This window comes from Physella acuta, unplaced genomic scaffold (assembly GCF_028476545.2).
Source record: "Physella acuta isolate Inbredline_101_S28 unplaced genomic scaffold, ASM2847654v3 ptg000464l, whole genome shotgun sequence".
Taxonomy (NCBI): domain Eukaryota; kingdom Metazoa; phylum Mollusca; class Gastropoda; family Physidae; genus Physella; species Physella acuta.
Genome location: NW_026731983.1, coordinates 963,010 through 986,504, shown reverse-complemented (window position 1 = coordinate 986,504; position 23,495 = coordinate 963,010). Strand labels below are relative to the sequence as shown.

The 23,495-nt window shown below is 35.1% G+C and overlaps 2 protein-coding genes across 3 annotated transcripts in view; both read right to left on the bottom strand.

Moving 5' to 3' along the window:
* LOC131943667 (golgin subfamily A member 6-like protein 22) overlaps positions 1–10,330 on the bottom strand; it is a 36,225-nt gene extending 25,895 nt beyond the window's left edge. Inside the window, exon 1 of the mRNA XM_059303875.1 lies at positions 10,224–10,330. The gene's annotated coding sequence lies outside the window, so the exon portion shown is untranslated. The remainder of the gene's footprint in view (positions 1–10,223) is intronic.
* Positions 8,896–15,020, bottom strand: LOC131943668 (trichohyalin-like). Of its 2 annotated transcripts, none has more exons than XM_059303876.1 (3): positions 14,875–15,020; positions 14,304–14,622; positions 8,896–12,223 (listed from the first exon to the last, which is right to left on the bottom strand). In XM_059303876.1, exons 2-3 carry the CDS (start codon positions 14,574–14,576, stop codon positions 10,229–10,231), a joined length of 2,268 nt encoding a protein of 755 aa, XP_059159859.1. In that variant the 5' UTR covers positions 14,577–14,622; positions 14,875–15,020; the 3' UTR covers positions 8,896–10,228. The 2 variants fall into 2 exon arrangements, with proteins under 2 accessions (XP_059159859.1, XP_059159860.1); XM_059303877.1 differs by having other exon boundaries at positions 14,304–14,619.
* Positions 15,021–23,495: the final 8,475 nt, after the last annotated feature.

The window sequence follows — 23,495 nt, the reverse complement described above, 5'->3', positions numbered from 1 at the left end:
TTGTGACTAAATTTCCGGGTGCGGGTATGCGGACGCTAGTTAAAGTATATATCTATTTATATTTATAGAAATGAAAGAATGTTTGTCTGTTTGTCCTATATGAATTACTACATCTTTCATCGGACCGCCATAAAACTTTGTGAACAGAGTTTTTTCCAGGAATTTATATAGAAAATAATATATATTTTTAACAGTATCTGCACGCCTCCGCCCCCCCCCCCCCGGAAATTTTCTTAAATTTGACTGAAGAGAGAGGATTTAAAAAAATAATTCTACCTCTTTTGGTGGCTACCCTCCCCCCCCCCTTTGGTCGGTGCCTGGGGTCTCTGGCAGGAAGCGATGCGATTTTCTCCATAAAAGTAAAAGTCGGATGCAATTTGACACTGTCCTTACGAGTGCTATAACAATTTTGGGGAGTTGGTGAAAAGGGTTTCGAGAAAAAAAAAACTTTCTTAAAGGTGGCGCCCTGGGAGGGTTGGATTTTTCTCATTATACGATTATGAGCCCACAATCCAGAGCGGCTATCTCATCAATTGCTGTCATAGGTACTACTAGTGTCAGCAGAGGCGTAGCGAGGGGGTTGGGGAGGTACATATGTCACCGGGCGCCAACCCTATGGGGCGCCAAAATGGGTTGGAAAAAATTAAAAGCTCATTTTAGCTACAGTTTTGCATTATAAATATAAAAAAATACAGGAGGGGGCAAATTGAAAGTTTGTCCCCGGGCGCAGGGAGGGGACGCTTCGCCTTTACGATTCAGTGGTAAAACTTCACCAGGTCCATCCGTCATCACCCCGGCGATTGAGTGCCCCGGAGTGGCCAAGAGCTTCCCCGGGAGACACTACCGTTTAGATGGGCTACTATAGTTGTTCACTAAGTAGAATAATGAACGCCCGCCGGCACCCTGGCAGTTGGCGACAGCGAGAACCACGGGCTCTACCGGGAGCGCCTACTTTCTTTTTAAAGAGAAACCTACAATAAGGACACAATGGCATACGATATTAGATAATTAAACCGAATTATTAGCGACCCTGCGGTAGTGTAACCATTGGCTCCCTGGAATGCTAAGGGACGCGTCTTTAATACGTGAGCAGTTGCGAGGTGTGTTCTACCTCACTATTACAGAGGTGAATTAACGCACACTCAAGGCTTTCATATAGTACGCCTTAGTGCGTCTAGGCGGCAGTGTGGACAAACCCGCGCCCCAAAAACAAATATGTGGATTTGTTTGTTTAAGCATTACCAAACATTTCAATCGTTTGTCATTCAAATTTGAGAAGCTATTGCTAATACCCCTTTGGTGGTTTCTGCGGAAATTTTTTTCGATTTTGGTGGCGCCCCGGCAGGGTTCGATTTAGCTCCCCTGGCTTTCCCTTGAGTACTATGGTACGTTCGTTCGTTTTAATAATTGCGAAACGCTATGAATATGATGGGCTACTATAATCGCTTACAATACCGAGTGAGGCACCTTCCTACCTAGGCCCACCTACCTACATACCTAACTCCCTCCCTGCCTACTTACCTACCTATCTACGAACCTGCCTGCGCTGCTGCCTGCCTACGTACTTTCCTACCTGCCGTTATTCCTGCCAAACTGCTTTCCTTCCACCCCGCCTGTCTGCCCACCTCACATCTTACTTACACACACACAAATGTTCGTATGTATTTATGTATGTGCTAGTGTGCTCTAGAACTATGTATTTTTACATTTTTGTTTCCTTTTATTTTGTTGTTTTGACGTTTTACCTGCGGCTAGAATATTCTTTTTTTTTGTTTGTGCATAAAATAGTGTAGGTCTATTAATAAAAGTAAATTTTACTATGTATTTAGGTGTATATAATCATTTTCGTCAAGCCAATGTGTTCATAATCTTAAATTTAAAAACCCATGAAACTCGATAGCCAAAGATTTAGAATGAGAAATAAAATATAAAATTGAAATAATATTTTTTTAAATAAATACACACAGAGATAGATTGTTCTCTTATATAATTAATTTAAAAAGTCAACTGTATTTCACAACAAAAATCAAAACAAAATACATTCGAATAGAAACTGTCAAGGGAGATTACTCTAATATTTGTAGGATTAATAGTTTTTATTCAGATTTTTTTATTATTAGAAGAAAAGTTAATTATGTAGGTTCTATAAAAAATGACCTTGCATTAAAAAAAAAGATATTCAATAGGCGATAGGTTTAGAATGAGAAATGATTAATTTTTTTTATTATATGCATTAGTTATTATTTTTGTTTCAAATAATATAGTAAAAAGGCCTGTTGTATTTATTTTTAAAAATCTTATTTTAATTGATAAATTATAAACGAAGATAGAGGTTCTATATTTGTAAAATTAAGTTTAATTGTCACTAAACAATTGTATCAATCACTGAGAAATTAAGAATAAATAATTACGTTTAACGCTCTATTAATTAAACAAATTGAATTATTTCCGTTTTGATAAACTCTCTTTATAACTATTAACGCTTTATCATTGAGTTTCTCAAGAGAAATATCCAAGAGAGCGGTAGTTATCATCGACTCTGTCATGGATAATTTCATTGAGTCTTAAATAGAAAATAGTTTTTGATCGGCTGGAAAGAGAGAGAGAGAGAGAGAGATAGAGAGAGAGAGAGAGAGAGAGAGCGAGAGAGAGAGAGAGAGGGTTACATGACAAATGTACTCAGACAAAATATCTCTGACAGAATATCTGACAGCGAAATATTTATTTTATTGTTTTTGGTCTTATTTTGGGGACCTAAACGGTCTGACGCCTCACCTCTGGCAATATGGTTGTTCCGCCCAAGGATAGCCACATGGCTAAAGGCTGAAGTAGGAACCATTTCGAGTAATCGATAATTTCTTTGGTTTTCCGTGGAAACTACAACACACGTGAATTGTTATAGTTTATTATTATGATTCTGTCTTTAACTTTAATAATTTATTTATGTGTCTTTCATATGAGGTTTATGGGACGGAGTGGTCTAGCGGTAGAGAGCTGGGCTGCTAACCCGTAAGTCTCGAGTTCGAATCCGGGTTCAAGCCAGTAGACCGTCCCTGAGTCCACCCAACTCTGATGGGTACCTAACTCACGTTAGGGAGAGTAAAGGCGGCTGGGCATAGTGCTGACCACACTATCTCTTCATATGCCGAGGTCACAGAAACAAGTGAACTCTACTTCTCTTGCCCCATAGACCGTCAGGTATGAAAGGGAAACTTTACTTTTTTTTTACATATGAGGTTTGAGCTTAGTAAATATTATAAAAGAAATTATTGTTTTAAAAAGACAAAATCGTGCTTAATTTGTAATCATATACATTTTTGAGTATAAAAAAAGAAACACATTTCATTGTTTTTTTTAAAAACTTTTAAAGTGCTTTATTAATTTAAAAAAAAACAACAACAAGGAGTCACTGTTAAGATATTCAGCAAACAATGAACATTATTAGCAATAACTAAAATTTTATTTTTAAAACTTGGTTTTAAAACTATTGTAACACCGAGTGAAACTAATACTAAAGCATGTAGAATACATTTAAAACCGTGCGGCGTCAAAACGGCCCCGTCAAAACGACCCCGACAAATCGGCCCCGACTTAAGAGCCCCGTCAAACTGACCCCGTCAAAAGGGCCAGCGACATATGGACCCCGTCATAAAGGCTCCCGATAAATAGGCTCCCGTCATTTAGGCTCCCGACAAATAGGCTCCCGTTATATAGGCTCCCGACAAAAGGGCTCCAGTCAATAACCCTCCTGATAAATAGGCTCCCGTGATTTTGGCTCCCGACATATAGGCTCCCGTCATTTAGTTTTTCCACAAAACGGTCCCCGTTATTACGACTCCCGACAAATAGGCCCCCGTCATTTTGGCTCCCGACAAAAGGACCACTAACAATACCGTTTCTGTAGAAACTAAGTCTCCCGGCAAAGCGATCTCATTGCATATTACACCTGCCATTGGGGACCCTTTATCAATATTCTTTAGTTAGCTTATCCAACACTTGTAAGTAATACAACGTTTGCATCTCTTGTTCGGCAGGCCTTATTTTTATATTAGTTTATCTATTATTAGAAAAAGTATGTTTTAATTTAAGGGTCATCTATTTATGACTTCCATAATTGAGTCGGTTATATGCTGTTCCAACTCAGTGTGTGAGGGGAGGGGTCCACGCTGTACCTGCCTACCTGCAGTATGTTTGTAGGTTATCAAAACAAAATGCTTTTTTTCAGTAAAAATCATGTATATCGTGATTAGAACACTCCAGGGAGGGTTTCTGCCGAAAAAAAGATTTTTTTAATTTCGTAAGGGGGGCGCCCCGGAAGGGTGCGATTTTTCTCTATTATACTGTATATATAATTTTAAAAAGTTGGATGCGGTTTGACACCGTTCCTCCGAGTGATATGAAGCTTTCGGAAGGTAAAGAAAATACTCCCGTGAAGGTTTCTTTGAAAATAATAATTAAAATTTGTTATTGGCGATGCCAAGGAGCCTGAGATTATCGTCAGTTTAAAATTTGGCGCCCAGAGCTCTAGAGCAGGGGTCTCCAAACTACGGGCCGCGAGCCGGATGCGGTCCGCGAAGTCCTCTCATCCGGCCCACTGAGATCTTTTTGTCCAAGGAAAAATCGTTTATTGGTGATGGCTGAGGAACTTTGCCCAGAAAAATCAAAGACATGCCTGGAAGAAACTGGCCCCCGAACTAAAATTTGAAAGTTAATGCAACCCTAGGACTGAAACGTTTGGAGACCACTGCTCTAGAGCGACTATGTTAGCACTTGGCATCCGTTAATTAGGCCTTCTGCAACGCGGGTAAGAGATACTACTAGATTCAGCGGTAAATTTGCAACAAGTGCAACCGCCGACGCCCATCGATTGCTCGACCCGAAGCGCAACGGGCTCCCCTGTGATCACTATTGCGCCTACGTTTGTTTAAAAAAAAGCTATACACTAAAGACACAATGGGCAACAATAACCAATGACTATATTGAATCAGGCGCCCCTGCCGGTTTCGATTTGGCGCCCAGGTCTTTCCTTGAGAGCATTAGCGCAACGTTCGTTCCATACAGTGCGATAGACAATGGATAAAATGGGGCGTTATAGTCGCTCACTAAATTGAATAAGGCACGTTCGCCTGAACCCTAGCATGGAGCAATAGCGCCCCGTCCTATCCTGTGAGCGATTTGGCGCTTACTTTAGTTTTATGGAGCCAGGGGCAGTACGCGGCGCCGCTGCAGTATTGTAATCGGAGGCTCCCGAGAGCTCCCCTCAACGTCCGTGACACCTGCGCGGTCACCGAAGTGTGTTCTATTTCATTATAAGGCTTTTATGTGGTAGTGTATGTAAACTCGTGCCACGATAAATATGATTCAAGCGCATACATTGTTTATATATAAATAACTGTTTAAAAAAAAGTTCACACATCTAAGAATATAGGATTAGTAACGCAATAATGATACCCTCTTAAAATATTACGCCATACTTTCCTATCCCCTCGGCAACGCACGGTGACGAGCACGCTAGTTTATTTATAATTATAATAGCTTTCTCGTTGAACGCAACCATTTTTCTAAAACAAATTTGATATTTAATCGTCCTATTTTATTAAAAGATTGCATAAGAAAGCAATAAATACAAAACTTTACACTGTATTAGGTAAGGTTTTGCTCTTGATTAATGTAAAGCAAAGTTTATTACAAGCTTTTATTTAACTCACTTCCTCTGTCGTCAGTCGTCAGTCTGCCTGTCTGTCTGTCTGATCGAAACGCCCGTGTGAGATTGCAGGCACTTTTAACTGACAGAGACGTATAACATTTCCATGGACTAAGACACCCGACCATTTTATAAGCAACAGTTATATAAAAGTTTAAAAACGCAAAGCAAGTAAAATTTGTAGTTTAAATAGATTATAACAGTGAGTAAAGTTAATTAACTAGGACGCTAATACATTTGCATTTTCATATCAACATTTAAGGACATTAAAGTAATTTTAAAAATAATATAAATACTTTATTATATTTTTAAAATTATTTTATATTTAATACAAATTTTATTGTTTTCTTCTTTTTATTGCAATTATAAAAGCTTGTAATTATACAAGTTTTTTTAAATATCAATTTTTATATGCATTTTAAAAATAATATTTGCAATGTTAACAGTTTTAGTTAGTTACGGTAAACGCTGTGAAACATTTCTTGTCATCTTATTCTTTTAAAATATACATTATATATAATGCTAATAAAAATAACATACATTTTCTATCAAAATTTTACACCTATTATGTTGTATAACATTTCCATAGACTAAGCACCAGACCATTTTAAAAGCAACAGTTGTTTAAAAGTTTAAAAACGCAAAGCCAGTAAAATTTGTAGTTTAAATAGATTATAACAGTGAGTAAAGTTAATTAACTAGGACGCTAATACACTTGCATTTTCATATCAACATTTAAGGACATTAAAGTAATTTAATCATGATATTACTGTTTTAATTTTCTTTCGTTAAAAAAAGATGATTAAAAACTAACATTTTTCAACTAAACAGTTGTCTCTGATAGCAGATGTACACTCAATACTCAATTTAATATTATTTAAAATGACGTCATTTAGTTTCCTGAAAAGAAGCCAATATCTCATAAATTTTTCCATAAAGAACATTTTAATAACAAGCTTTTAAGTAATAATGCACTAAACAGTAGAAAATAAATTATACGCAACTATTTAAATTACTATAAAGAAAAGTGTGGGTCACTTTAGTATCTATTGGATACCTTTACTAATATTTAGGAAGAGACCCACGCTTTTCTTTATAGTAATTTATTTAGTAGAGTATAATTTATCTTCTACTTTGTAGTTCATTACTACATAAAAGCTTGTTATTAAAACGTTTTTTTTTAAAAATGTTAGTGCTTTACAAGTTTTTATATTTACAATAGAGTTACTTGACTTAAAACCACTGCGCACCTATTGAACATGATGACGCGCTATTGAACTTGATGACGCGTGTGGAGTGGTTGGATTAGACTGCCTACTAATTTGGTAAAAATTTAAATTTATTCATAATAAATCCATTAGGCATCCAAGTAAGTCAAATTTAATGTCATGTTGCATTGTCTTCATGTCTTGACCCACGTACCAACTACGAACCGTGTCTGTCAGATAAAGTGTCTGCAATTTCGCTCGGCGTATCGATTCAGACAGACAGACTGCCTGACGACTACCGAGGAAGTGAGTTTAAAAAATGTAATAAAACATGTTTTAATAACTAGCTTTTATGTGCTAATGCACTAAAAAGTAGAAAATAAATTATACACTATTATTTAAATAACTATAAAGAAAAGCGTGGGTCACTTTAGTATCTATTGGATACCTTTACTAATGATTTGGAAGAGACACACGCGTTTCATTATAGCTATTTAAATATTAGTGTATAATTTATTTTCTATTTTTTAGTGCATTAGTACATAAAAGCTTGTTATTAAAACGTTTTTTATGGAATTTTTTTTTAGTACTTTATGTGTTTTTATTTACAATAGAGTTTCATGACTAACAATCATTGCGCGCCTATTAATCATGATGAAGCTTTTGAACGTGATAACGCGTGTGGTGTGGTTGAATTGAAATGCCTACTAATTTGCTCAAAATTTTAATTATTTCTTAAAAAAATAATTAAACATCCCATTACGTAAAATTTAATGTCACGATGCACTGTCTTCATGTCTTGACCCACGTACAAATTACGAACCGTATGTGTCAGTTAGAAGTGTCTGCAATTTCGCTCCGGCGTTTCGATTTAGACTGACGACAGAGGAAGTGAGTTAAATAAAAGCTTGTAAAACAAAAACAAAAAATTCATAAAGAACGTTTTAATAACAAGCTTTTATGTACTAATGCACTAAAAAGTAGAAAATAAATTATAGACTACTATTTAAATAACTATAAAGAAAAGCTTGGGTCACTTTAGTATGTATTGGATACCTTTAGTAATGTTTAGGAAGAGACCCACGCTTTTCTTTATAGTTATTTAAATACTAGTCTATAATTTATTTTCTACTTTTTAGTGCATTAGTACATAAAAGCTTGTTATTAAAAAGTTCGTTATAATTTTTTTTAGTACTTTACATGTTTTTATTTACAATAGAATTTTATGACTAAAAACCATTGCACACCTATTGAACGTGATGACTCGCTATTGAACGTGATGACGCGTGTGGTTTGGTTGGATAGATATGCCTACTAATTCGATCCAAATTTTAATTAATTCATAAAAAATTAATTAGGCATCCAATTAAAACAAATTTAATTTCAGATCGCATTGTCTTCTAGTCTTGACCCACGTGCCAACTGCGAACCGTATCGTTCAAGTAGAAGTGTCCGAATTTTCGCTCTGGCGATTCGATCTAGAACGACGACAGACGGACGACAGAAGAACTGAGTTAAATAAAAGCTTGTAAAAAAGCTTGTAAAGACATGATCTTTTTTTCGAACTTTTAAACTTTTCGTATACACTGTCTAGAGGAAGTTTCGAAAATTGCAAAAATTGAAATCGTATTTTTACAAAAATTATTTTATTTTAACCTTGATTGTTTAATGAAAATAATAATAATAATAATAATAATAATAATAATAATAATAATAATAATAATAATAATAATAATAATAATAATAATAATAATAATAATAATGATAACAATAATAATAATAGTAATAATAATAATAATAGTTATAATAATAACAATAATAACAATCATAACAATAATAATAATAATCATAATAATAATAATAGTAATAATAATAATAATAATAATAATAATAATAATAATAATAACAATAATAGCAATTACAAATATAAAAAAAAAAAAATTATTTTTAAACGATTACAATAGTAAGCATAGTGGCCTTTTTACACAATGTCCGTTATTGAAGTACTTTCTTATAAAATATTAAAGTTGTAGCTTATGCAATAAAGAAATAATATTTACATATTTATATCACATCTCAGAATCGAATGAGAATAGAATAATGTTTGTAGAATTTTTTTTTCATAAAAACGTTTAATAAAAACACGTATTTCAATGTAGACAGACTGACGACAGGCTGACGAGAAAGTGAGTTAAATTAAAACTTGTAAAAATGCGGAAATGACTATGTTTATGAGATCGTTAAATGTTGTTTTTTTTTTGCTACTTAGTTTTAATATATCTTTTCAATTGTAGATAGTTATTTACTTTCTCGTATTTACGAAGTATAGAGAAAGTCTTGTAATGAAGTCTATAACTTGAGTACTATTTCAGATAAATGAAATTTCACATGTAAGTAAAAGATCTAATTTTCTGCTGTCTGTCACATTTGGAGTACTTCTGTTGAAAAGAAGTAGTAATTTTCGCTATTTCCGATTTCTCAAAAAACGTATGTGCATTTAATAATTACTTTTACTATTCAACACTATTATGCATATTTTATTTGGCGTTCATTTGGTGTGCAATTTTTTTTTACGAGATTTTATTCTAGTTTTAAAAGTTTTAGTATTAACAAAGGATTAAAAATCATGTCTATATCCCGAGTTGCCACCCCTATTGTTTCATATTCGAGAAAGTTTAATGGAGATCACTCCCGGTTTATTTCTATAGGAATATTTTTATAAAATAATTGATAGCAGAGTAGAAGAACGTATTTGGAATTTTTTTTATGTGGGATGGTTAAACTAAGACGACGATAGAATTTTGTTTTGCAAAATGATAGATGTTATAAGCTAGAAGGGATTGATTCATAACATATTTTTCAAATCATAATTGCTTATGATGATTACCAATAAGCGCAACAGCAAACATTTTTTCTGGATTTTTTCTTTGATCTAAATAATGTAAATACCATAGATGATGCAGTTATTACAGTGTAGTTATCGCAATATTAGCCTCAGTTAAGAAAATGATACGCCTACACGAATGAGCTTATTGAGTTTAATCTATATTCATCTGGTAAAGAAATAGTAGACCACACGATTCACCAATCTAATCTAACACCTCGATTTGTTTACTATAGTAAAATGCCTATAATTTTAATTTCCTTGCTTAGTGTTTCTGAGTGAATTTTTAAAAAAATACATTGCTTCTGCGCAGCGAATTATGCTCATTCCGACATTATGTCGACTGAGCACCAGTACCGTACCATACCGTACCGTACCGTACCGTACCGTACCGTACCGTACCGTACCGTACCGTACCGTACCGTACCGTATTTACTGAATATTACAGCTCTGTTCGTTTTTTATTCTCTCCCTTTCAGTTCGCAACTCTTCTATAAACTTTATTTGCTGAGTTTCTCGCTCTAGGTTTAATCGTTCAGTTCTAGTCTCCTCCGTCTGTCTACGCAACTCATATTCCTGTTTTCTTTCTTCCATTTCTTCAATGTGTCTCCGTTCAGCAGCTTCCTTCATTTCTTTTAACATTCTAATCTCTGCCCTCGTTTTCGCCTCTCTTTCTTCACTAAGCCGTATTTCGTTTGCCCTCATCTCTTGCTCTTTAAGTTTCATTTCTTGAATTCGTAGGTCATTTTCCATTTTATCTTTTCGTTGTTGACACTTTATTTTTTCAATATGTAATTCGTTTTGTTTTTTCATTTCTTCTTTAATTTTATCAAGTTCTAAAAGCTGTTTTTTTTCTGCAGCTTCAATTTCTCTTTCTTTTAGCAGTAATTCTTTAATATGAGCCTCGTGATCTCTTTTAGCCTTTTCTTCCATCATTTGAAATTTTCTTTCTTCTTCCTTTTGCAGCTTCAAATATTCATTTTTTTGCGCTTCCCTTTCAATTCTGTGTCGTTCTTCGGCTGCATTCATTTCCTTTTGTTTAAGTTCCAGCTCTAATCTTTTTTCTTCCTGCTCTTTTTTGGCAGCATCTTTCAATAACTGAAGTTTTTGTTGGTCAAAATCTTTTTGCCTTAATAGATCCTGTTTTTCAAGATCTATCTTTGCCAAAAATTTCTGTCTTTCTGACTCTATCGCGTTTTTCTGCATTTCTATTTCTTTTATAATACTTTCTTGTTTTTGCTCTGATTCAAGCTGTATTTGTTTGAATTTTAATTCTTCAATTTCTTTTTGTCTTTTTAAGTCATTTTCATATTTTTCCTTATCATCCTGGCGCTGTTTTTCAAATTCTTCCATCGACTTTTTATTTAATTCAATCTGCAGAAGAAGTTGGTGGTGTTCTCTCTTCGACTTCTCCTCTTGCATTTCCATAAACTCCTTATCTTTTTGCATCTGTTGTTCCAAGCGATGTTGTTCGTTTTTACTTTTTTCTCGTTCCTGGATCAACAGTTTGCAGGTATTGATTTGCTCTTCTAATGTTCTGCTCACATTACGAACAGTTTCTAATAAATTGCTTAGAGCTCCACTTTCTTTATCTTCCTCTTCTATTTCAATCAACAGAGCTATAGATTGTGCTTGCATTTTTTCGAGTTCTTCGATTTTGTTTTCCGGATCCTGGAAATTCATTTGATTGTAACTGGACATAATAACTCCCGTTTCTCTAAATATTTTATCTTTCAAAGCAGGTATCTTACATTCTATCAGCAGTTTATCACGAGTTTCCTTTGCATCATCAAAATATTTGTTGGTGTATCTCTTACCACTTGACTGTAGTCTGTCTATCACGTTTATTAGATCGCTTTTTTGTTTGTGTATTTTCTCTACTCCTTCTGCAAAATTATCAAATAATACCACTCTACCCTCACATTCCTCTAAAAGTTTTTGAAACACACCCTGCTGTTGAGTGCACCATTTTTCAAAAGTCAGACCCGTCTTTTTTGTGACCTGCTTTTCAAAGTTATCACCGCATGTTAACACAAGGATACCAAATTTATTTACAAAGTCATTTCCGAATATTTTTTTTAGAATTTGAATTGCAGTGACATCTTCTTCTGTGAATCGTTCTCCAAATTTTAGTACGTAAATTAATGTATGATAGCCCACTGGGTTGAGATTAACGGCGTCCTGCATTTTTTCTGAAACCATTTTTAACGCATCTTCTTCGCTCATCCTTGTATCACACACACCTGGTGTATCTACAACTTTTAGTGTACGACCTTCAAACACACCATATCCATCTTTAATTACATCTGTTACAGATTCGAAATTCGCTGAAGACAGAAAAGCTTCGCTAGACAGAAGACTGTTTCCTAAAGCACTTTTGCCTTTGCCAGTTTTGCCAATCAACAGGATGTCGATGTCGTTTGAAATCTAAGAAAATTATAACATTAATATCAACAAATTTTTGTTGTCACACAGCAACACAGATAGAAACATACTGTCAGACAGAGAAAAAGACGAATAGATAACCATACTTTAGAAAGCCAGGTAAATAGACAGAAAAGAAGACATATAAACAGATAGATAATAATGAAAGCAGGAAGAAATTTGGACAGGTAGACAGACGTATCCTCTGGCAAAAACACATAACATGGATCATAAACACAAACTATTGTAAAGAGAAACAGCCACATTAGCAGACGGAAAGTCAATCTTACAGAAATACATGCAATTAACCATACATTAGCCAGGCACACGGAGAGAAAAAAAGGCAGATAAACTGAAACGCAGAGATAAAGACAGACAGATTGGCAAACAGTAACAATATCTAGTAAACACTGGATTCGTTCTTCGGCAACATTTATTTCCCTTTGTTTTAGTTCCAGCTCCAATCTTTTTTCTTCCTGCTCCTTTTTTGCAGCATCTTTCAATAACTGAAGTTTTTGTTGGACAAAATCTTTTTGCCTTAATAGATCCTGTTTTTCACGCTCTATTTCTGCCAAAAAATTCTGTCTTTCTGACGTTATCGCGTTTTTTTGCATTTCTATTCCTTTTATAATACTTTCTAGTTTTCGTTTTGATTCAAGATGTAATTGTTTTAATTTTAGTTCTTCAATTTCTTTTTGTCTTTTTAAGTCATTTTCATATTTTTCCTTATCATCCTGGCGCTGTTTTTCAAATTCTTCCATCGACTTTTTATTTAATTCCATCTGCAGAAGAAGTTGGTGGTGTTCTCTTTTTAATTTATTTTCTTGCATTTCGATAAACTCCTTATCTTTTTGCATCTGTTGTTCCAAGCGATGTTGTTCGTTTTTACTTTTTTCTCGTTCCTGGATCAACAGTTTGCAGGTATTGATTTGCTCTTCTAATGTTCTGCTCACATTACGAACAGTTTCTAATAAATTGCTTAGAGCTCCACTTTCTTTATCTTCCTCTTCTATTTCAATCAACAGAGCTATAGATTGTGCTTGCATTTTTTCGAGTTCTTCGATTTTGTTTTCCGGATCCTGAAAATTCATTTGATTGTAACTGGACATAATAACTCCAGTTTCTCTAAATATTTTATCTTTCAAAGCAGGTATCTTACATTCTATCAGCAGTTTATCACGAGTTTCCTTTGCATCATCAAAATATTTGTTGGTGTATCTCTTACCACTTGACTGTAGTCTGTCTATCACGTTTATTAGATCGCTTTTTTGTTTGTGTATTTTCTCTACTCCCTCTGCAAAATTATCAAATAATACCACTCTACCCTCACATTCCTCTAAAAGTTTTTGAAACACACCCTGCTGTTGAGTGCACCATTTTTCAAAAGTCAGACCCGTCTTTTTTGTCACCTGCTTTTCAAAGTTATCACCGCATGTTAATACAAGGATAACAAACTTATTTACAAAGTTACTTCCAAATATTTTTTTAAGAATTTGTATTGCAGTCACATCTTCTTGAGTAAATCTTTCTCCAAATTTTAGTACGTAAATAAACACATGATAACCCATTGTGTTGATGTTAACGGCATTCTGCATGTTTTCTGAGAACTTTTTAAATCCATCTTCATTAGTCATCCTTGTATCACAAACACCTGGTGTATCTACCACTTTCAATACGCGTCCTTCGTACACACCATATTCCTCCTTGATTTCGTCCGTAACACTTTCTATATTAGCAGATGATACAAAAGCTTCTCTAGTCAGAAGACTATTGCCTAAGGCGCTTTTACCTGCACCAGTTTTACCAATCAAGAGGATGTCAATGTCATTTGAAATCTAAGACAAAACCACATAACATAGTTGTAAAATATGTGTATGTTTGTGTTAGAAACAAAAGGAAATAAGTTGACAGAAAATACAGACAGCATACATACAAATAGTTAATCAATTGACGAAAACACAAATTGACAGGTTTGACAAATAACTTGATTATGTGGCAATCGAAAAAACTCAATCAGATATAGATAAGTAAAAGAAGGCAATGTGAATGAGCTAACGAAACAATAAAACTTTAATTTACAAACCTCCAGAGTAATCGTCTTTTTTTGCGATTTTTTCATATTTGTATCATCAGGAATCTTATTATCTTCCGCTGTCTTTGTAATTTGTTCTTGCCTTGTTATTTCGTTTTCGACAGATTGATTTGCTAACGTTTCTAGAGAATGTATTGCACCTGTATCTGTTCTATGATTGTAATTTGAATCTTCTGTACCTTGTTGATTAACATTAGAATTTTTGATAGTTTCATTTTCATTTTGGGAACTGCCAGCCACTGCACTACGACATGCATCTTCCATTGTGTTTTAAGTAATATTGTCCGGTTAGTGAAAAATGTTCGTTCTGCTTTATAAAAAGGGAAAATTATATACAGGAGAGTTATAAGTTGATTTACTAATATTAAATGATATGAACTCAAATTAGTAAAACATTCGTACATTTTTTTACAAATTACTTCAACATGATTATTAATACGTTAAGACATATAAACTATTATTACTTGCTGAATACTTATCGACCGCATAAAAGATAACTAAGCCAGATGTATATTTGTTTAGCTATGTCAAAATTTTAATATATAAATTGATAATAACTCACCTATAGTATTATTAACTTTTGACTAATCTTTCGCTAACGATACTTGCTGAAATACGTTTTAATAAGGCTTACGAAATTCAAGAATAACAGTTATTCTAACAGAGTCGCCAAGCGTGCGCACGAAGACAGAGCAAGTGTTTGCAATGAAAGTCCAACGCGTAGCTCGTGTAGCTCGCGTCTCCCCGCCAGTCTGACCAATGATGCTTTCCGCCGGGAGATACGTCAAAACATGTTATGCAACATACGGTAAACAAAAATTCTAATCGAACCATTTAGCTGATTCTCTTTTAAATTTGGTTTGTTTAATAACATTCATGAATGCTGCAGGATTTTTGAAATTTAAATTTTGAAAATGAAATATTACAAAATTAGTTTTTACAAGTTCTTTTGATGACCATTAATAATAAAAACTAAAAAAAAACAACTAAAGTCAGCAACTCTGGTCGCCATGTAAGCCAGGAAACGTATCTTTTTTTTAAAAAAAAGAACAAAAAACAAGTATACATTTTAGTATCTCTAATATTACTTATAAAATATATATCTTTTATGAATACGTAACAATTTGAACAACATACAAGTCTCGAGCACGTTTGATGGACTTTTTATTGTAAGACATATTTGTGTTCAATAAGTTAGGATAACTAAAATTAGCTAAGCATATAATTGACCATATCATCTTTTTAGACTATAAGTATAGGCACAGATGATCTTAACTTGAACTCTTAAGTTCGGACAGACTTGCTCGAAAGTGTTAATTACTTTACGTGCTAGTCAATGGTGTATAGCGGCGGGGGCAGCGAAAGGTGTCAATAAATACACCCCCCCACCAGGAACGAATTAGAAAATATACTTTTACCAGTGTCCACATCTACCATACCTTTGAGAATTTAGTCAACCCCAGCGAAAATTTCAAATGCCATCCCCTCACGCAAAAAAGTCCGAAAGAAACACTGTCTGCATGATTGGAATGTACCGGTCAAAAGTAGGAAATGGGTCTAGATTAAAGATGTCGGGTCTACCTTTAGTCTGTATGATCAACAACTGCGACCAGTGTTTCTTTCAGACGGACACGGGTAAAATTATCTGTTTTCTAGTTAAAATTCTATTTCGCTAGTTGGGGCAGTAGACGTTCTTTGGGGGCTCCTCCTTCACACCCATTGTCTTCACCATAGAGATAAATGAATGCGACTTTTCTGAGCTCAGGTGCAAGGTTTATAGGGATGACTCAGTTGAACTGAGACGTCCTACAGACACTACACTAATCAACTATCATGCCTCATATATACATATTAGACAAATTCTAATAACAAACTTGTATATTTTTTAAACTTAATATTACACCGCATTTCCATAAGATATATAATTCTAATATAAAAAAATATTAAAAAACGTTTTAATAACAAGCTTTTATGTAATAATGCACTAAAAAGTAGTAAATAAATTATACACTACTCTTTAAATAAGTATAAAGAAAAGCGTGGGTCTCTTGCTAATATTAGTTAAGTTATCCAATAGATACTAAAGCGACCCACGCTTTTCTTTATAGTTATTGAAATAGTAGTGTATAATCTATTTTCTTCTTTTTAGTGCATTATTACATAAAAGCTTGTTATTAAAACGTTTTTTTATGAATTTTCAGTATTTCGAGTTTTTAAAGTTTACAATATATTTGCATGACTAAAAACGAATGCGCACCTAATGAACATGATGACGCGTGTATAATAGTGCGGAATAGTTGGATGAGACAGCCTACTAATTTGGATAAAACTTTAATTAATTTATTTAAAAAATAATTAGGCATCCAATTAGGTCAAATTTAATGTCAGATTGCATTGTTTGACCCTCTTACCAACGTTGAAACAAATCTGTCAGTTAGAGGTGTCCGAAATTTTGTTCGGGCGTTTTGATCTAGACAGCTTGACGACAGACTGAGAAAGTGAGTTAAATAAAAAAAAACGCATTAGTAACAAGTTTGTATGTAATAATGCACTAAAAAGTAGAAAATAAACTATAGACTACTATTTAAATAAGTATAAAGATAAGCGTGGGTTACCTAAGTATCTATTGGATACCTTTACTAATACTTAGGAAAAGACCCACGCTTTTCTTTATACTTATTTAAATAGTAGTCTTTAGTTTATTTTCTACTTTTTAGTGCATTATTACATACAATCTTGTTATTTAAGCGTTTTATATAATTTTTTTAGTACTTTACATGTTTTATTTACACTAGATTTCCATTACTAAAACCCATTGCGCGCCTATTGAACGTGTTGACGCGTGTCTAATAGCACGGAATAGTTTGATGACAGCCTACTAATTTTGACAACATTTTTAATTAATTCATAAAAAATTAATCAGGCAACCAATTTCGTCACATTTAATGCCATGTTGCATTGTCTTCATGTCTTAACCCAAGTACCAAATGCGAACCGTATCTGTCAGTTAAAAGTGCCTGCAATATTGCTCGGGTGTTTAGATATAGAGAGACTGACGACAGACTGACAAATAAAATTTTAAAAAGTTTGTAAAAAGCCCATGTGCGCACTTCTCTCCCCCCCCTCTCTCTCTCTCTTTCTCTCTCTCTCTCTCTCTCTCTCTGCAAAATATTTTCCGAGGCTGTGAGATCAATATATTCAGCAATAAATGGTGAACGTAATGATACGGACTTTTGTTGAAAATAATATGTTTCATGTATTAAATGTATAAACTACATTTTATTTAAAGAAGTGAATAAACAAAGGCATATTCGAATGTGGAAACACATTTTTAATTATGCAAAAGTATGAAAAGTGTTTAAGATTGTGACAAGAACATGTCACGTGTTTACAAAACGGAAAGTACACAGCACTAGTGGCGTTTTATTACAATTTTAGAATAAAGAAATGAACTTTTTTTCAAATTTGATTTAGATCTATAAAACATCTTATCAAGACTTACGCTATGAAGGTATACACTTTTCTTGGCCAAAACTAATAAAATTAACTTTAAAAAATAACATAAATACACTTAAACAGCCGGGTTTTTAACGAAATCATTTAAGTTTCTTTATCTAATAGGTATTGGTAGCCTATGTTATTTCAAATGTGTCGGATGTTTAGCTATTTAATAATTTCTTTGATTTGTCATTAATATCGTTCAATGTGTAGTAAAGCTCGTTGCGTTTTGACCACTAACTGTTTTATAAATTATTTTCTCAAACAAGTATAACATTAACATATACAGGCCTGAAATTCACGTGTAACGGTAACCGACGACTAGTTGTATAAAGACGAATAAAGAAGGATTGTGTAAAAGTAAAGCACACCAACATGTTTAGACACGAATCATTCCTCGCCTTTCACACGGTCAAAATTTGGCAATTAACCAAAGAGCTGTATATTATCAAAATACAAACTTCTCTTCATGGGCAACCCTCTTCCAGCCCCCTCTCGCTCTCCAGACCATTTCGCTACAACCCCCCAAAATATATAGGCTTATATTTCACGTGTAACGGGTACCGATGGCTAGTGTTTTTTTTTTATAAACAATTTCACGGTGATTTATTTTTAACATGGTTATAGAAGAAAACCAAGATTTAAACAGCACCAACAAATATAGTCGAGAATTTTAAAAAATCATATAATTTAAAATTTGACATGTAAGAAATCTGTATTTCAGAGCGGTCATTTTATGGCATTAACGAGAAAACTAGATGTGTGACTATTAAACATATAATATATTGACATGTTCTAGCAATTATGATAGTTAGGTGACCTCACTTTACAAATGTAAATAGCAAAAATAACAAAAAATGGCAAACTTTTACTTCCCGATCAGAAATATTTGAACACAAACATTATACTCTAATTGAGGCTATATATGGAGAATTATTTTTTTAATCAACCCCACCTTTATGTGATTTGACCAAGAAGTAGATATTTTTATTGACATAAAAAAGCATCATTTCAGGCCAAACACTTGTTACAGTAAAAGTTGTAAGCAAATAAACAAATTATAACATTGCATTAAAACAGACTTTATGCTTAAAATGTCTAAAAACTTGTCAATAATAAAATAAACAATATAATTCTTTTTTTCCTTAATTTTTATTTATAGATCTAAAAATATCATGTGACCAAGCAAGTTATTTATAGATCTAGATCTAGAATCTAGGTCAAACAAAAGATTAGTTAGATACTTACCAAAGATTAATTAAATAAAAATAAAATCCATTTTATAATCATAATACATTTTTAGTCCTTAAATACTTGATATAAATCTTTGTGATTTATCTATCTAGATCTAGATCTAGATCAAGCAAGAGTTACGCAAATACTTTTATACTAGATTCTAGACTTAAGCAAACGAGTCGTAGAATCTAGATCTAGATAATTCTATCTAGATCTAGATAATTTCAGACCTTCTTTATTTTATATAAATCTTTGTTTGGCTAATTTAAGATAAAATTTAATTTGAAAGTTACTACTACTAGACTTAGATCTAGATCTATGCGCGAAAATCAAGTTGCATAAGGAGACTCAAAGTATTAAAGTATAGTATAAAAAATTATTTTGTGACGTTACGAGTATATAGCTAAGTTGTTAGTGTAATCGGCTCTCATGCGGGTAGCACAGGTTCTAGACCAATAGGATTTTAATTTTAATTTTATTTTTTAGATGTGAATGATAGAGTTGCCTATCTGAACTTGGCGGGATACAGGGCAGGTGAAGTAGAGTTCATCTGTTTCTTTGTCCTAAACATATGAAGGGATAGTGTGGTCAGAGACATGCTCGGCTGGAATCGTTTTTTAAACGATAAAAACGTGTTGTCTGAGACTTGGCGGGACACTGGGCAGGTGAAGTAGAGTTGGGTAGGTCACCTGTGACGTCAGTATATGAAGGGATAATCCGAAATCGGTGTTTTCGGTGTTTTTAAAAGATAAAAAAACATATTTTTTAATGTGGGGTCTGTTTTTTTTGTGACGATACCGATAAGTGACACTGCAGTAGCGTAGCGAGGGGGTGTGGGGACATATGTCCCCGGGCGCCGACCTTAGGGGGCGCCAAAATGGGTTGGAAAAATAAATTGAAAGGCTGAGGGGGGGGTGCAAATCAAAAGTTTGAGGAGGGGGGTTATAAATCGAAATCTTGAGGAGGGGTGCAAATCGAAATCTTGCGGGGGGGGGGGGGGGGGGGAGGGTTCAAATCGAAAAGTTTGTCCCCGGGCGCCGGGAAGGGTCGCTACGCCTCTGAGTGACAGACGTGATGTTTTTTTATAGATGACCCCCGAAACCCACAGTTATCCAACGGATGACGGGTAGTCTAGTAATATAATAAATGTATCGCATTTTGAATGGCGAGAAGTTGTGCGTTGTGCTATAGTGTCTCATGTTATGTTGTACCTTCTAAGAATATAAGGTGGAATGGACATTTAATTGAAGTGTGTTTTACTTCAGTAATGTTTATATTATTCTCTTGAGTGTATTAGGGTACCTAATAGACTTTTTAATTTCATTACTATTTCATTTAACTCTACTTATACGTAAAGTAGTATATGTAGAGATTAATATTAAGAGTAAATATCATAACCACATTTTTCGTAGCGCATTTTAAAGTATTACCAATACGATTACCAACTCACAGTAGGGTTCTGTAAAAAAAATCATATTTAATTTTGCAAGGGCGGCGCCAGGGGAGGGTTCGATTTTTCTCTAAATACGGTATATAAAATAAGAAATGTGAATTGCCGTGACACCGTTCACACGATCCCCATGAACCTTTGGGATGTTCAGAATATTCCCATAGAGGCTTCTGCGCTAAAAACATTTTCAAATTTGCAGGGGTGGCGCCCCGGCAGGGCGCGATTTGTTTTTTCTCTATGTACGGTATATAAAAATGAAAGTCGATTGAAGCTTGACACAGTTCATCCCATTGCCATCAAACTCAGGGGAGTTAGAACACTCTCGGAGAGGTTTATGCAAAAAAAAACTCTTTTGATTTCGCAAGGGCGGCGCCCTGGGAGTGTTCGATTTTTCTCTATATACGGTATATAAAAAATAAAAGTACGATGTGGTTCGACACCTTCCATCCGATCGCCATGAAACTTTGGGGAGTTGATTAGAACACTCCACGAAAGGGTTCTGTAAAAATATCATTTTTAATTTCGCAAGGGTGGCGCCACGGGAGGGTGCGATTTTTCTCAATGTACGGTATATACAATTAAAAGTCGATTTTGGTTTGAAACTGTTCATCCGATAGCCATGAGACTTTGGAAGGGTTCTGCGAAAAAAAAATAAAAAAATTCGCAAGTGCGGCGACACGGGAGGGTGCGATTTTTCACTATATACGGTATATAAAAATATAAGTAGATTGCAGTTTTACACCATTCATCCGATCGATATCGAACTTTGAGGAATTGATTAGAACATTACAGGGAAGGGTTATGCAAAAAAAAATTCTTTTGTAATTTCGCAAGGGCGGCGCCTCGGGAGGGTTCTACTTTTCTCTATATGTGGTATATTAAAAATAAAAGTCAGAAGCGGTTGAAAACCTTTCATCCGTGTGCCATGAAACTTTAAGGAGTTGATAAGAATACTCCCGAGAAGGTTTCTGTGAACAAAATAATGAAAATATGATATGGGTGGCGCCTGCGAGGGTGCCATTTTCGTCAAACACAATTTGGCGCCAAGAGTTACAGATCGGTTATGTTAGCGCGTGGCATCCGCTAATCGTTCGCCCTGCATAGCGGGTAAGGAATAATACTATACTCAGCGTTAAAACGAACACTATGGCGCCTATGTTAATTAAAAAAGGCTATGCACTAAAGACACGATGGGCTACAATAATCAGTGACTATATCGAACCAGGCACGTCCCCCGGCCCCCCTGCAGGGTTCAATAAGGCGCCCTTGGCTTTCCCGTGAGCGCAAAGGCACCTACGTTTGTTCTAAATAGTGCGATAGATATTGGATAAGATGGGCCGGTACAGTCGCTCACTTAATTGAATCAAGCGTGTAAGCCGGCGCCCTGGTAGGACTCCAAAGGCTCACGCGGGCTGCTGAGGGCCCTGTAATACGTTTTTTTAATAATCAGGAATATTAATCAAGGTTAGATTATTAACACTGGGTTGCAGAGGCGTAGCGATGGGGGGGGGGGGGGCAGAAGGGGACATATGTCCCCGGGCGCCGACATTAGGGGGCGCCAAAATGGGTTGGAAGAAGTAATCGAAAGTTTGAGGGGGGTGCAAAGCAAAAGTTTGTCCCCGGGCGCCGGAAAGGGTCGCTACGCCTCTGCTGGGTTGTTTCCTTTTGTCCGTAAAAAATCCAAACAATTTCAAAGCCTACACTTCTTAAAATAATGAAAATATTTTTGAACAAAAAAATATGTTCAGAAGGGCTACTAAAATGAAAATGAAAAGTCACAATTCTAAAAATAACTTTGTAACGCGAGGAAATCCTTCTGCGAATGATGCAATTTGCATCTATTTTTAAACGATCCAATCAGAAATTGCGATCGAGCTTCTAATAATACACCATTAGTAACGCTAACAAATTGCATCAGCCACACTGACGTTTATAACACGTCAAATATTTGTTTTTTTACGTGTTAAAGAAAACATCCTGTTGATTTTTGATTCAATCTGCATCATTGTTTTCGGATGCTATTTGGCGCTCTGGGTTAATACGTGTGCACTATGGCGCCTATGTTAGGTGTACCCAGGGGTTGTACGCGGCGCCTCTGAGTTAGTGCATTCAAGGGCTCCCGAGAGCGCAACTCTACGTCCCTGACACATGGACGGTCACCGAAGTGTGTTCTACTTCATTATTTTGGTGAGTGGTTAACGTAAGGTTTTCATACGGTAGTGTTGGTATTGTAGGTAAACCCGTGTCCCTATATTTAAGACCCAAGCCTATGCATTGTTTACATTTAAATAACTCAGTTTTAGAAAAGAAGGTCACGCGTCTTAAAATATAGGATTGGTAACGCATTGATGAAAACCTTCTTATATATTATATCAGACTTTCGTATATCCCCGCGACAATGCGCGGGTACGGGTACGCTAGTATCTATATATATAAAGCAAAGTGGTCAAGTGCCCGATAGGGCACTTCCCGGCGCCGCAGGCGCGTCAAATTTGGCACGATGGTGCCTTGGGGCGATGGAACACGAAGGCCGGTGACGGTTTGCCGAATAGTCTACGGAGAGGGGGTCAAAATTGACCTCGACTGACCGGCGCCTTATATGGGCTATATTACGAAAAAAAATTTCCGACGACGACCCCCCTTGAAATTTTGTGAGGTGGTAGGAGAACGCCTTGGGGTGTCACAAAAAACTCGCCATGTCCGGGAAAATTCGGTAAATGGGTCAAAACTGATCAGTCGTATTTCCCAATATAATCTTTGTATTTTATGGGAAAAACAGAGGGTGATTTCAAAACGGATTTGAGGGCACTTACCTTCTTTACATCCGGCTAATTTTTTTTCATGCTCTAAGGTAAATGGCTTGACCTTTAGGGAAAACTGTCGGTTTCACTCAAAGCTCTCGACGAGGGCTAAAAAGTGACCGCGAGTGAAATTCTCTTTATATGAGCTAGCTCTATTACGAAAAAATTTTTCCCTGGACGACCCCCCTTGAAATTTTG